The sequence below is a fragment of the Hypanus sabinus genome, chromosome 9, assembly GCF_030144855.1.
Source record: "Hypanus sabinus isolate sHypSab1 chromosome 9, sHypSab1.hap1, whole genome shotgun sequence".
Classification (NCBI taxonomy): domain Eukaryota; kingdom Metazoa; phylum Chordata; class Chondrichthyes; order Myliobatiformes; family Dasyatidae; genus Hypanus; species Hypanus sabinus.
This window is the reverse complement of record NC_082714.1, coordinates 114,439,135-114,454,325: the sequence shown is the minus strand read 5'-3', so window position 1 is coordinate 114,454,325 and position 15,191 is coordinate 114,439,135. Positions and strand designations below refer to the sequence as shown.

The window sequence follows — 15,191 nt, the reverse complement described above, 5'->3', positions numbered from 1 at the left end:
GCCACAGGCATATCAAGTAAATGAATCTGATTGATTCAACAGCCTGGAATTAGGAATAACTATAGCACCTAACAAATTTTGTTCCTTCAGATACTGGGGAATGCCATTCTGAAGCGTGAGTTGGCTGCAGAAATCATTTTTCACAATCCATTGTCTGAGCCACTCTTTGATTGCGTCTTCACAGTAGAAGGAGTAGGACTGATTGATGGCATGAGAAAAATCAGGTAAGGCGAAGGAGCAAATAAATGACTAACTTTGAACACAAAAATCTCTTTGACATTCCTTTGAATTATGTAGCGTGTTACTGGTATCTTCTCTAAGGCCCCTACAAAGCAAAGAGTTTTGTTTGCATGAAATAATTCAGCTTGTTCTGACATACAGCAGACCCAGAGAATAATGAAGGATAATACCCAATTGTAACACCTGTGGAGAGCTAGTCTTATCACATGTGACTAGTCGCCATGCTCTTTGGGAAAATCAAATTACATAGTACTACACTAGGTGCTAGTAGGCCATCAGAAGGTACTAGGTAGCAGAAGGAGGCAGTGAATAGAAACCACACACTTCTGGAAATAAGGTTTGTTTATAAGCAGAACTACGTACAAAATATTTACATGAGCAAGAACAATTCAGAATTCCAACATGCTGTTTAGGTTCCAAATCTTAGATATCAAACCAAAACAGATTCCTTTTTAATTAGAATCAGTGAGATTCCTTTACTACTCTAATCTCTCCAACTAATTAGATCTGGTGTTATGCCCTATTTAAAGGTTTACAGACTAAACTTTTCTTTTTATTTATGCCTAGTTAGTTAGGAAACCAAATATAATTCCTATTCTTAAGTATTACAGTTAACTTCAGTTTCAGTTCCAGGCAGTATATCTACAAGTTTAAATTCAAATTCAAAAATTATATATACACAGTTTAACTCCTTTCATGATAATTCTCCAAAATCACAGCTTTTAAAAAAAGTAAATCTCATTCAGTAACTTATCAAAGTCATTGCAAAAATAATCAGTTCTTGCAGAAAATCAAATTCAGATTCTTCGAATGAAAATAAACTTATACATCCAACCGTATTAAATCCTCTGCGTCATTACACATTTTGTTCCCACACTCGTTCTTCATCTTGGGTGGCTCGCCATCTTGTCTCTTTGTTCTTTGGATGAAATAGTTGATCATCCACAGAAAGGCAGTTCACAAACTTATACCAAAACTTGACCAAATCTCTTTTTCAGAACTAATTCCCAACTACACAGTAGGGATCTTGGACACTGGTCTCTGCTGATATTGTCTCATTATAGCTGCTGCGTGATATAGCCGTAGCTTCAATAGATCTTTATCGCTATTATCTCTCCTCCAGGGGGTTTCATCCTGAGGTTTACAAGTTAGTAGGGTAAAGATACTCACCACTAATTCCACTCTTAACAGTTCATATCTTCAGCTTCTAATCGTTGCTGTGTTTCTATCCTCGTCTGCCCTGCGTCAGCCATGCCTCATTCCCGCATAGCACTTTATTTTCAAATTCTTCCTTTTTTAATCAGTAAACCTTGTTTTCATCCCTCTGCAGGTACAGCTTTCTAACATTACATCTTTGGGTTTAATTAACCTGAGTTACACAATGTTTTAGACTAACTGCAACATCATAATAGAAACTGTTGTCTCCCCGTTGCTGTGGAAGGAATGATATCTGTCTCTCCCTTGTTAGACACAGAGCCTGAGGGATGTCGAAATGTTGGAGTAGATCAGGGTCTCTCTTTGGGGGCTTTCTTGTTGCTTGCATGATGGGTGGTGAGAATGCTGATGCTTTGTGCTAGAATAAGTGCGGGAGGGTTTGATGCTGATTGTGCGTGGGAGGGGGTAGGGGGCTTTGGGGTTCTAATGTTTTATTTCATTCTTTGGCATTTTTCTTCTGTTTTGAGGAGGCCTGCAGGCAGTGAGAATTTCAGCTTGGATATTGTTTACATTCTCTGATATTAAATGGAACTATTGAGCTATTGGACCAGGTGGGGAATGAAAAGGATATATGCATACCAGCAAAGCACCAGAGGCTGAGACCAAACCTGAGTCACTGGAGATAAGAAGCAGAAGCTAAAATTGGCACATCTTCTCTTCTTTTCATGATATTCATTATAATTTGTCTCTTCACCAGGCCTTTGACCAGCTGCCTATGTATATTGCAATATCTTCATTTTAGTGTACAGGCCCTGCTGACAAATGGTTTGGGGTATTGAAAAATGAATGCCAGTTTTGTTGCTGGGAATTCTGTAACTCAATACAGGCTTTGCAACAAACTGATTTTAATTACTTTTAAAAGCCCTGAAATTTTTCTGTGAGTGTTTCTTTTAACTAGTTTCTGCCTTTGCATTTCCAGGGTGCCAGAGATAAAGGCAAACCGATCAATTAGATCTGTATGTCAGTTCATCCCCAGTAAAGCAGGACTACGGAAATTAATGGTGGATTTTGACTGCAACAAGATTAAGGATGTAAAAGGATTCAAGAATATCACTGTCCAATGTCTTTAAGTTAAACTGAATAATGGATACGTAACTCCCTATGTTTATTAACAATAGTTGCATTGTAATCTGTTTCAAACAAATTTAATCAAAATGTTCTAAACTCTGTTGTGAACTTGTGTTTTATATTTGAGTATATGTTAGGATAGCCATTGTTGATGTGAAATGGGTCCCCACTGTATCTGATTTCTATGAAAAATGTCCAACTACCAGAAGGTGAATATATCTTGTTCACTGAAAACTACGCATTTTGCTGTTTGAGTTGGTCAGTTCCCAATGCCTCTTTTGGAATTCAATGCTAAACTGGAGAAAAATAAATGTTCTGGGACTAGGGCAACTTGGCTAACACCCAAGCACAATAAAGAGCAATTTAGTATGTATTCCTGTTTTGTGCTTAATGCAGAACAATAGAAATAAGTGAAACAGGAGTATTTTTTATGTCTTCACAGCAATATGGTGGGCTAAGCATTGCCCAGTTTTCCATCTGTTAATCAAATACAAAATTAACCACAGTTTCTTGAGACCAATGACTTTGCAAAGCCTAGGATACATGAGCAGCATCAGGGCACAGTACTTACATCTGTTATTTGCCGTTATTGTACAGATGGGGCCCAATTTTCAGCAAACCTTAAGCCTCTGAAAGGTTTTGATTTTGTCTTGTTTTTTGATCTCACTTCCCAGACTTGAGTTGCACAATCAAATAAATGATTCCAAAGCACTTGACACCATAGGTTTCATAACATAAAATTCTTTAAAAGAAATTTGCAATGTGAGCATTTTGCTCCAGAAACATTAATTTATATGTTTGGAAGTAACTTCTCAGACTTGAGTTGCACAATCAAATAAATGATTACAAAGCACTCAGCACCATGTGTTACATAACATAATGTTGTTTAAAAGAAGTTCACACATGCAGTAGTAGTGTTTTTGAAGCAAGTGGCAATGCACTGGAAACACTGATTTAGTTAATGTGGTGTTTTTTTTATACCTGTGCACCTGACTTCTCAAACTAAAGTTGGAAGATCAAATAAATGATTCATAAACAATCAGAACCATGAGTTACATAAAATGAAGTTGTTTAACATAATTTTACACATAATGTTTTTGAAGAAAGTGCAAGTGACATACTGCTCTGGAAACACCAATTTAATTAATTTGGTGAGCAAACACAAGGAAATCTGCAGATGCTGGAAATTCAAACAACACACACAAGATGCTGGTGGAACACAGCAGGCCAGATAGCACCCATAAGAAGAAGCACTGTCAACGTTTCGGGCTGAGACCCTTTGTCAGGACTAACTGAAAGGAAAGATAGTAAGAGATTTGAAAGTAGTGGGGGGAGGGGGGAAATGTGAAATGATAGGAGAAGACCGGAGGGGGTGGGGTGAAGCTAAGAGCTGGAAAGGTGATTGGCGAAAGTGATACAGAGCTGGAGAAGGGAAAGGATCATGGGACGGGAGGCCTCGGGAGAAAGAAAGGGGGAGGGGGGAAGCACCAGAGGGAGATGGAGAACAGGCAAACAACTAAATATGTAAGGGATGGGGTAAGAAGGGGAGGAGGGGCATTAACGGAAGTTAGAGAAGTCAATGTTCATGCCATCAGGTTGGAGGCTACCCAGCCAGTACATAAGATGTTGTTCCTCCAACCTGAGTTTGGATTCATTTTGACAGTAGAGGAGGCCATGGATGTCACTGACTCTTAAGGGTTCCTTTACCTTAAGCTCCCTAATCAAACCTGGGTCATTACATAACACCCAAGCCAGAATTGCCATTTCCCTGGTGAGCTCAAATACAAGCTGCTCTAAAAAGCTGCCTTCCAGTTGTCTACAAATTCCCTCTCTTGGGATTCAATACCAATCTGATTTTCACTATCTACCTACATTTTGAAAATTGCCCTTTATACATGCCTTTCCTATCTCCCATTGTAATTTGTATCCCATATCCTGGCTACTGTTTGGAGTACTGGCTACTGCCTACAAGGTATCTACATCTTCCAATCCCATGTCAACTCTATCTAAGAATTCGATTTCAGTTTTTATGAACAGAGCCACCATAGCCCTTCTGCCTACCTGCCAATCCTTCTGATATAATGTGTATCCTTGGATGTTAAGCTCAGAACCACAATCTTATTTCAGCCATGACTCAGCAATGCCCATAACATCCTACCTGCTAATCTCTAACTACGCTATAAGGTCTTCTAGCTTATTACATACATTGTGTTGTTTCAAATATAACACCTTCAGTCCTGTATTCATCGACCTTTTTGATTTTGGCCCCTGTTACACTTTAACTCATCCCACTGACTCAAATTTTACCCCATTATCTGCCTGTCCTTCCTCACAGTCTCACTACATGCTGCATTTAGCTGTATACCAACTAACCCCATCCATAGCTCTATCATGCAGGTTCCCATCCCCTCAGGTTGGTTAGTGTTAATACAAATGATATATTTCACTGAATGTTTTCAATGTACATGTGATAGGTACACCTGAACCTCTCCTCTGTTCATTTCACTTTTTCAAAAGGGAAGGCACCAAAATTCATTGCTGCAATTTTCAATTTAAAACCAAGTTACTCCTAATTTACAGGCCGGTGAGCCTTTATCAGACATCTGCTTTGTTGCTTTAGGAGTCCATGGTCATTAGTTTAAGTGTTATGGCTATAAAGTGTTTGCTTGGACTACAGTTTGTGGCCTTTTTTCAATATCTTGTGGTGGGAGGGGGGTTGTTTTAAGGACAAAGGTAATGAAGAATGTGTCACTCTGAATGTTGGAGAGTCTGTGTCTGGGCAGTGGGATAACTCTCCCTCTTGTGTTTGTTCTCTTTACTGCTGGTTCGGCCTCCCTTCGATGTGCCCAAACTTGCATTCCCCAGCACCAGGCCTACTTGCCTTTATTGCCATCCATTATTTATTATTTATATTAATTTACCGTGGCCCAAATACTGTGCGGTGTGTGTGGGGTGGGGTGGGGGAGGCATCTGCAGAAACTCTTATATTTATGGAAGGATGTGAATATGGTTTTATGTGGGCAGAAGGGATTAGTTTAATCACGCATTTAGTTAGCTAATAAATAGTTCAGTATAACACCATGAGCTGAAGAGCCTGTGTCTGTGCTGTATAATTTGTTGTATGTTCTCATCCCGCTCTCCACCCCACTCCATTATTCCCCTTCCTCTCCCCAGCACTGCCATCTTTCTCACTTTCTTTCCCCCTCCATCACCCTCCTTCTCTCTCTTTCGTACTCTCAGATGATCCATAAAGTGGAGATATCCCATTCTGGGGCCCATTTTCTGGGTTTTTGTCTCCGTCTATTGCCCCACCACCACCTTCTTTGTCCCTGACGTGGGAATGCTGTAGAAGTAGACCATGATGACTCTCCTCCATGGAGCCAGTTGGGCACCTGATTCTTTATGTAGCAGTAGATTTGTTTCACCACAAAGCTATTTATTGTAGGACGATCCAGCCCCCCCCCCCTCGATTTCAGACTACCACATCTCTCTGGTCCTCTCTGGCATGGGAGGGGTATAATTATCCTCTCCCCTCCCTCAGCTATCATCTGCCATCGTTTTTGAGCAGGGAAGGAGGGCTGAGCGATCATTGTTCCTGAGAGAGGGCTGGTGAGGAGTGAGGGAGTGCAAACAGGAAGGAGAGAGGGCGTGCCAGTGCAGGGTGTTGTGATGTGAACGAAGTGGCCGGAGAGAGTCTAAAGCTCGTCAATACAGAAGTATCAATACAGTCGATATAGCTTTATTCAAGCAAAACAAGCAGCAGGCATCATATTGAGACCTTTTGGAGGAAGAGGCCACTTCAACCCAATACTACATAACATTTTATATGTTAAAAATCAAAGGACAATTCTATATTTATGATGTATCTACAATACTTCCTTTGAATTACATCTAATTTTCACACCTCCTTCTTTGTACCCACACCTCTAGACACCAAAATGAATGATAATTGTCATTGTCCGGTTTTTTTAATGAACTGCAGTCCACAGCTCTAGGAAACTATAGTCCAGGAATGCATTTTAAATTTAATCTACAATCTATGTCCAGGTCTAAAGGTTGGTTGCTGAAGTTAATCATTTGCTATATAACCTAACTCCAGAATATGATCTAACAATCACTCCTCTTGGCCCTCCTGGATAAAACTAAACTTGTTTCCAGAAAGGCCAAAAGTTAAGGAGGATCTAATCAAACAGGGCAGCAAAAATGCTCTGCTTCGGAACCCCTCCCCAAATTACTCTATGTGCATCTACATCTACGCTGTCATCCCTAATGGCTACCTACAAGACTAAGCAGAAATCATTCCAGAAATTTGACCAACAGTCTTTAAAATGCAGCTGTGTCACTCGTATGCCTGTTACTTCCTTCCCTGCTGGCTGGTTGCAGTTTAACCTCCATCTCCCTGTTCCACCCCCCCCCCCCCCCCCGCCCATCATGCCTCATAAAACCTTATGCAATGTTGAGGCTTTATATGGCACTTCTGAGGCCTCTTTTAGAGTATTGTGAAAAGTTCTGGGCCCCTTATTTCAGAATGGATGTGCTGATATTGGAGGGGGCTAAGAGGAGGCACATATGAATGATTCTGGGAACGAAAAGCTTGTCATATGAGGAGCAATTAATGGCTCTGATCCTTTACCCGCTGGAATTTAGACGAATGAGGGGGGCATCTTATTGGAAGTTATCAAAGTGTTGGAAAACCTAGAAAGAGTTAATGTGAAGAGGATGTTTCCTATGGTTGGGGAGTCTAGGTCAGAATAGAACAATATCCATTTAAATGGAGATGGGTGGGAATTTCATTATTACATTAAAATGTGTGGAGAGAAATTCCACAATCAGAAGTCTCCACAACTTGTCAGGATGGATAAAGATAGACATTGTTGGAAAGAGAAGCTGACACTTTACCGTAGGAAGCTGATAGACAGACTTCAGGGATTTATCACACTGCAGTGCCCTCTATTGCTGCTTGTGAAAATTACCCCCAAAATGCAACTAAAATAGAAATAACTCAGTAAATTTCAACAGGCAAAAGAAACCTCAAAGTCAAAATTAAAGTTGGGTTGCGATGATGCCATAGTGGTGGCGAGGTTAGTGCAATGCTATTCCACCTCTGGGCACTCTGGAGTTCAGAGTTCAATTCTGGTACTTTTCTGTAAGGAGTCTCTGTGCACCTCCCCATGGAATGTGTGGGTTTTCCCTGGGTGCTCCGGTTTCTTCCCACAGTCCAAATGTGTACCAGATAATTTAATTGGTCACTAAAATTGTCCGGTGAATAAGGCAGGGTTAATCAGGGTTGTGGGATTACTGGGGCTGCATGGCTTAAAGAGCAGGGAGGACCCACCCTGCGCTACATCACCAAATAAATAAATAAATGCAAGTTTATTGTCACAGGTACAAGCACATGTATGCACAGGTAAAATGAAAAACTTACTTGCAGGAACACAGCAGGCAACAGAACAGAGAACAGTACAGCACAACACAGGCCCTTCAACCCATGCTGTTGTGCTGTTCTTTATAAACCATCTCCATGATCAATCTCACTTTCCCTCATACGCAGCTCATAATCCTCAATTTTTCTTACATCTATGTGTCTATCTCAGAGACTATTAAATGTCCCTTTTGTATCAGTGTCTACTGGGACCCCTGGCAGTGCACTCCAGACACCAAGCACTCTGTAAAAACCCCACCTCTGTCATGTCCCCGATATTTTCCCTAATCATATTAAAACTATGCTCTCTCATATTAGCCATTGCCTCCATGGGAAAAAGGCACTGGTTGTCTACTCCATCTAGGCCTCTTATTTTATTCACCTTTACAAGTCACTCATGCTCCTTCGCTCCAAAAAGGAAAGCCCTAGCTCACTTAACTTATACTCATAAGATACATTCTCTGATCCAGAGAGCGTCCTGGTTAATCTCCTGTGTACCTTCTCCAAAGCTTCCACATCCTTCCTACAATGAGGTGACCAAAACTGAGCACCATACTGCAAGTGTAGTCTAACCAGAGTTTTATAGGGCTGCGACATTACCTTACAGCTCTTGAACTCCGGACTGAACTCTTCTACTACTTCACCAAGCACTGCATCCTATCAATATTCATTTGTAAATACAGCAACCTTCCACACTATCCACATTATCACGAACCTCAGTGTCACCTGCAAACTTTTTTATCCACCCTTCCACTTCCTCATCAAGCCATTATAAAAGTCATAAGGAGTAGGGGTCCCAGAACACATCTCTGCAAATACCACAAGCCGTATACTGAAGTAAACAATATTCACAGGAAAAACATTCATTCAACAACAAATTATATACAAGTTTACAAGAGAAAACAGAACTCAAAGCCCATTTTATTGCAAAGTGATCGAAGTGGTTTAATGTGGCATCCATTAGTCTTGTGAGACCATGGATCTGCGCCCTCTCCAGGGCGCAGGCCTGGGCAAGGTTGTATGGAAGACCAGCAGTTGCCCAAGCAGTGAGTCTCCCCTCTCCACGCCACCGATGTTGTCCAAGGGAAGGGCAAGGGCCAATACAGCTTAACATCAGTGAATTCGCAGGAGCTGCCAGAGCAAGGTTGAAGGCAACGTCAGACTGCCTTAGGGACTCCAGCTCCAGATTTGTCCTCAGGGTTTACTCCCTAAGCCTTTCCCATGAGTGGGTATGGCCACAAGGCAGCGGAGGTTCGAAATCAGAGTTTTTCCTCTCTTAGATGGACTGCCTTCCCAGGCTAACAAGCTCCATCTACCCAAAAACTGGTTTTAAGGTGGCAGGACCTGTCTTCGCCCCTTCTCCTGTCAGTAGGAACATTTCCGTTGGGCTTAGGGGCCAAGCCACGCGAGAAGGTCAGGAGTTGGACATGGTTGTCAGAGGCTATTTGAGGCACATGCCGTGAGGAGCACTTTTAGGTAGTGGGAGCTTGTCCCCACCACCACTCCTCGGCTTGACAACCTTGGAACATTGGATCAAAGTGGTTATGGTGTTGCTAAACTGTAGAGATTAGGTTTTGCCAGTGGGTTCATGAACCTAATGACTAAAGGGAGGAAGCTGTTCAAAATCAGGTTTACTATCACTGTTTTAGATTATATGAAATGTGTTATTTTGTGGCAGCAGTACAGTGTAAAGACATAAAATTACTGTAAATTACAAAATAAATAGTATAAAAAATAATTAGGTAGTTATAATGGCTTATAGAGCGTTCAGACATCTGACATTGGAGGGGAAGAAGGGGGGGGCGCTGAAATACTGGCTATGGTTCTTCAGGCTACTGTACCTCCTCTCTGATCATAGTAACTCGAAGAGGGCATGTCCTAGGGGGGTAAGGGTCCATAATGATGGATATCACTTCCTTGAGTCACTGCACTTTGAAGATGTCATTAATGCCAGGGAGGGTTGTGGCCTTGATGGAGCTTGCTGAGTCTATGACCCTTTGTAGTGCCTTGAGATCAGTGCACTGGGCCACCATAAAAATGCTCTCCACAGTATATCAGCAGAAATTTGCAAATTATTAGGTGACACACCAAATATCTTCAAACTCCTAGTGTGCCACTAGTGTGCCTTCTTAGTGTGTTAGTGTCTCAATGTGTTAGGCCCAGCTTTGAAACTGCTATCCCGACAGAGGCGGCAGAGGACATGATTCAAAGATGTGTTCAAAGCCTCCTTGAAGTAATTTAATATTCCAATAAGTCCTTGGAATCTCTCACTCCTCAACTGCTCTAAGTAAGCAAAGGAACATTCATGATGTTGTTGAGAACCAAGGGCCAAGGTCTGAAACCCTGTGTGAGTTACAGAGGGAATGGTCCTCAACCAATAGCCCCTTGATCACTTCCTGTCTCACCACAGTTTTCTAGTCCCCATCTTTCCTCATGAGCCATTGCAGAGTACCATAATACCTGTTGTAGTATCCTCAAACTTCAGTCTAATCTTTGATCCTGACAGAATGCTGTGTGATTCAACATGGGGCAATTTTTACACTAGGTTCCATGATCATTGAGAAAAGGAAAAGGCAATTAAAAAGGTTATAAGCCATAGAAGCAGAATTAGGCCATTTGGCCCATCATGTCCATTCTGTCATCTCATCATGGCTGATCCATTTCCCACTCAACCCCATTCTCCTGCCTTCTCTCCGTGATCTTCCATGCCCTGACTTATCAAGAACCTATCAACCTCCATCTTAAGTACACCCAATGACCTGGCCTCCACAATGAATTTCACAGCTCCACACACTACGGATAAAAAAATTCCTCCTCATCTCCATTCTAAATGGATGTCTATTCTGTGTTTGTGCCCTCTGGTCTGAGATTCTCCCACCATAAGAAACATCCTCTCCATCAAGGCCTTTCACCATTTGATAGGTTAAAGTGAGATGCCCACCATCCCATTCTTCTAAATTCCAGTGAGTACAGGCCCCAGAGCCATCAAACACTCCTCTTACGATAAGCCTTTCAGTCCTGGAATCTTTCTCATGAACCTCCTTTGAACCCTAACCAACGACATCTCACCCTTTCTTAGATAAGGGGCCTGAAACTGCTCACAATACTCCCAGTGAGGCTTCACCAGTGCCTTATAAAGCCTCAGCATTACATCCTTGTTTTTCTATTCTAGTCCTCTCAAAATGAAAGCTACCATTACATTTGCCTTCCTCATCACTGACTCAACCTGCAAGTTAACCTTTAGGGAATTCTGCACGAGGTCACCTAAGACCTTTGCCCCTCAGAATTTTGGATTTTCTCCCCGCTTAGAGAATAGTCTATGTTTTTATTCCTTCTACCAGAGTATATGACCATACACTTCCCTACGCTGAATTCTATCTGCCACTTCTTTGCCCATTCTCTTAACCTGACTAAGCCATCCTGCTTCCTCAGCACTACCCATCCCTACATCTATACCATATTTGTCTTAACCACAAACTTGGCATAAAGCTATCAATTCCATCATTCAAATCATTGACATACAACATAAAAAACCGGTCCCAAAACTGACCCCTGCAGAACACCACTAATCACTGGCAGCCAATCAGAAAAGGATCCCTTTATTTCCACAACACACACAAAATGATGGTGGAACGCAGCAGGCCAGGCAGCATAGGAAGAAGTACAGTTGACGTTTCGGGCCGAGACCCTTCATCAGGACTCTTTGCTTCCTGCCAGTCAGCCACTGCTTTATCCATGCTTGTATCTTTCCTGTAATACTATGACCTCATTAAGTTACCTCATGTGTGGCATCTTCTTAAAGGCCTTCTGAAAAAATCCAATTAACAACATCCACCAATTCTACTTTCTCTATCCTGCTAGTTATTTCCTCAAAGAATTCCGGCAATTTGTCAGGCAAGATTTTCCCCTAAGGAAACCATGCTGACTTCGGCTCATTTTATTATGTGCCTCCAAGTACCCCGAAACTTCTTCCTTAACAATTGACTCCCAACACTTTCCCAACCACTGAGGTCAGGCTAACTGGCCTATAATTTCCTTTTATCTGCCTCCTTCCTTTCTTGAAGAGTGGAGTGACATTTGCAAGTTTTGGTTCAAAGCCTCACTTGGAAGTTCTGACCCCTGGCTTGGTAACATTTCTTCTTTACTTCACCGGACTGTATACATGTGGGGCTTAAATATCAGCTCATTCACAGGCAAAATTTGAGACATTGAGATTTCATGCCATTCTTGGTCTTCACCAAGATCAAGTAATTGATTGTGGACTTCAGGAAGGGGAAGTCATTGGATCAATCCTCAGTAAGGGGTGAGTAGTGGAAAGGGTAAGCTGCTTCAAGCTCCTGGGTGTCAGCCTATCAAACAATCTATTCTGGACCCAATACACTAACACAAAAGCTGTAGAGGGCAGTGAACTCTGCCCAATACATCATGGGCCCATCCCTCTTACTGTCAGTAGCATTTACAGGAGGTACTGTCTCAAGAAGGCAAAATCAGTCGAAGATCGCATCCAAAAAGTCCATGCCTTTGGTCAGGAGGTACAAAAGCCTGAATTCCCACACCACCATGTTCATGAACAGCTGCTCGTCTTCCATCATTTGGCCCTTGAATGAACCGTGTGGGTCTTTGGTGCGAGTTTTGTGTTCGGTTTTGTGTGAGTGGAGGGGAGGTGGGTGGGTGTGTGTGTGTGGTGGTGGGGGTGAGTTACACAGTTGAACTGGAGAGAGTCTGGAAGAGATTTGCAGGGATGTTGCCAGGAGCAGAGGGAAAGTTTGGCGAGGATAGCTCTTTGCTCCTTGGAGCGTGGGAGTTTGAGGAGCAGCATTGTTTTGAGAGAAATGGATAAGGTATATGGTAATAGTCTTTTCCCCAGGGTAGGGAGAACAAAACTGAGGGTGATAGGTTTAGGATGAAAGAGGAAAGGTTTAAAAGGGGCCAGAGGGTTAACTTTTTCACGCAGAGGATCGTCAGCATATGGAATGGGTTACCAAAGGAAGTGGTTGAGGCAGTTCCAATGGTATCATTTACAAAGCACTGGGATAAGTACATGCAGGAGTGGGGTTTGGAGGGATATGGGCTGAACACAGGAATTTGGAATTAACTGGGTGGGCACCATGGTCAGCATGGAGTGGTTGGGCCAAAGGGCCTGTATCCATGTTGTACTACACAAAAATCCATGACTCAACCAGAGTTTAGAAACACTACATCCACCTTAGCACTTTGCACTGAAATGAACTTGCTCTTTAAAATTCTATTTGTGCTATCTACAAAAATAGTGTGTAATTAATGTGTTCTTTTGTGAAGACAGCTTCTCTGATGCTATGTGCCCGTGATACTGCTGCAAGTGAACTTTACATTGTACCCATGCATGCAGGCACATACCTACTTGTGCATATATCATTAAAACCTTGCGCTCAATATCAGTAAGACCAAGGAATTGATTGTGGACTTCAGGAAGGGGAAGTCAGGAGAACACACAGCATTCCTCATTGAAGAGTCAGCAGGGGTGAGCAGCTTCAAGTTCCTGAGAGTCCACATCTCAACCAATCTGTCCTGGGCTCAACACATTTAATGCAATTATGAATAACCATGAAGTGGAACACTCTCTTACAAGGTCTCTACAAATTATGTTCTCAGTATTTTTATTATATATTTATTCATTTTTATTATTACAGTATGTGTTTTTGTATTTGCACAATTTGTCTTATTTTGCCCATTGGCTGTTTGTCCTTCTTTGTGTGTAGCTTTTCATTGACTCTATTGTGTTTCTTTTTATCTACAGTAAATGCCCACAAGAAAATGAACCTCAAGACAGTACAGTACTGTGCAAAGGTTTTAGGCACATATAAATAAAATCTGTAAAATAAAAGATGCTTTCAAAGATAATGATAAGCTTCTAAATATCAAAAAATAACTTTAAAGAGCAGTAAACCATCAAAATGTAAATCAAATCAATATTTGATGTGACCACCCTTTGCCTTTAAAATTCCATCAATTCTCTTAGGTACATTGTCATGCAGTTTTGGAAGAAAATCATCTGGTAGGTTGTTCCAAGCACCTTGGAGATCTTGCCACAGTTCTTCTGCAGACTTTGGCAGTCTTGTTTGCTCTATCTCGCCTGGTAATCCATACAGCAGTGATTTGGGGTCATTGTCCTGCTGCAGAATGAAGTTGGGACCAATCACATGCCTCCCTGATGGTATTGCATGATGGTGAGAATATGCTTGAGGATTGAGCATTGAGGATTCCATTAATTCTGATCTGATCATCAACTCCATTTGCAGAAGTGCATGCCCAAGCTTGCAGGGGACCACCACCATGATTCACTATTGGCTGCAGACACTCAGCTCTTCTACAATATGGGCCAAAAATTTCAAATTTTGACTCATCAGTCCAGCGCACTTGCTGGCACTGTTCAGCACACAAGCCCTCATGTTTTTGTGCGTAGGTGAGTTTTTCATCTTTGTTTTAACTTCAGAGGAATGGCTTTGTGTCAGCAACTCTTCCATGAGGATCACTTAGAACCATAGAATGTTACAGCACAGAAACAGGCCTTTTGGCCCTTTTGGCTGTGCTGAATCATTTTTCTGCCTAGTCCCACTGACCTGTACCTGGACCATATTCCTTCATACACCTCTCATCCATGTACCTGTCCAAGTTTTTCCTAAATGTTAGAAGTGAGCCCGCATTTACCACTTCATCAGACAGCACATTCCACTCTCTGTGTGAAGAAACCCCTCCTAATGTTCCCTTTAAACTCTTTCCTTTTCACCCTTAACCCATGTCCTCTGGTTTTTTTCTCCCCTAGCCTCAGTGGAAAAAGCCTGCTTGCATTCACTCAGTCTATACCCATCATAATTTTATACACCTCTATCAAATCTCCCCTCATTCTTCTATACTTCTCACAAGACCTCTGCACTACTTCAGTTTCAGGGGGTTTCTGGGAGCTCCAAGCTGATAGCAGTGCTGGACTTCTGCAGATTTAGCAGGGAAATCAGTTTGGTGTATCTCTTATCTGCTGAACTCCGTTTCCATGGCTGACCACTATGTCTCTGGTCCTCAACCTTGCCCGTTTCTTTGTGCTTCTTCAGAAGAGTTTGGACAGCACATTTTAAACTCCTGTCTGCAGCGAAGTTTCTGTTTGGGGGAGAGCTTCCTGATGCTGGATGATCACATTGTGTCTTGTTGCTATGATCACTCTTGCCCTGGTGTAAGAATTGATGATTTGAAGGTTAAGCTGTCACATCTGCCA

The 15,191-nt window shown here is 42.0% G+C and overlaps 1 protein-coding gene across 1 annotated transcript in view; it reads left to right on the top strand.

Annotated features, from left to right (window-relative positions):
• The window catches only part of LOC132400111 (protein-glutamine gamma-glutamyltransferase 2-like), a 55,710-nt gene extending 53,185 nt beyond the window's left edge, over nucleotides 1–2,525 (top strand). Inside the window, exons 12-13 of the mRNA XM_059981188.1 lie at nucleotides 91–224; nucleotides 2,375–2,525. Of these exons, the coding sequence (XP_059837171.1) occupies nucleotides 91–224; nucleotides 2,375–2,525 (285 nt within the window). The remainder of the gene's footprint in view (nucleotides 1–90; nucleotides 225–2,374) is intronic.
• The last annotated feature ends 12,666 nt before the right edge of the window (nucleotides 2,526–15,191 follow it).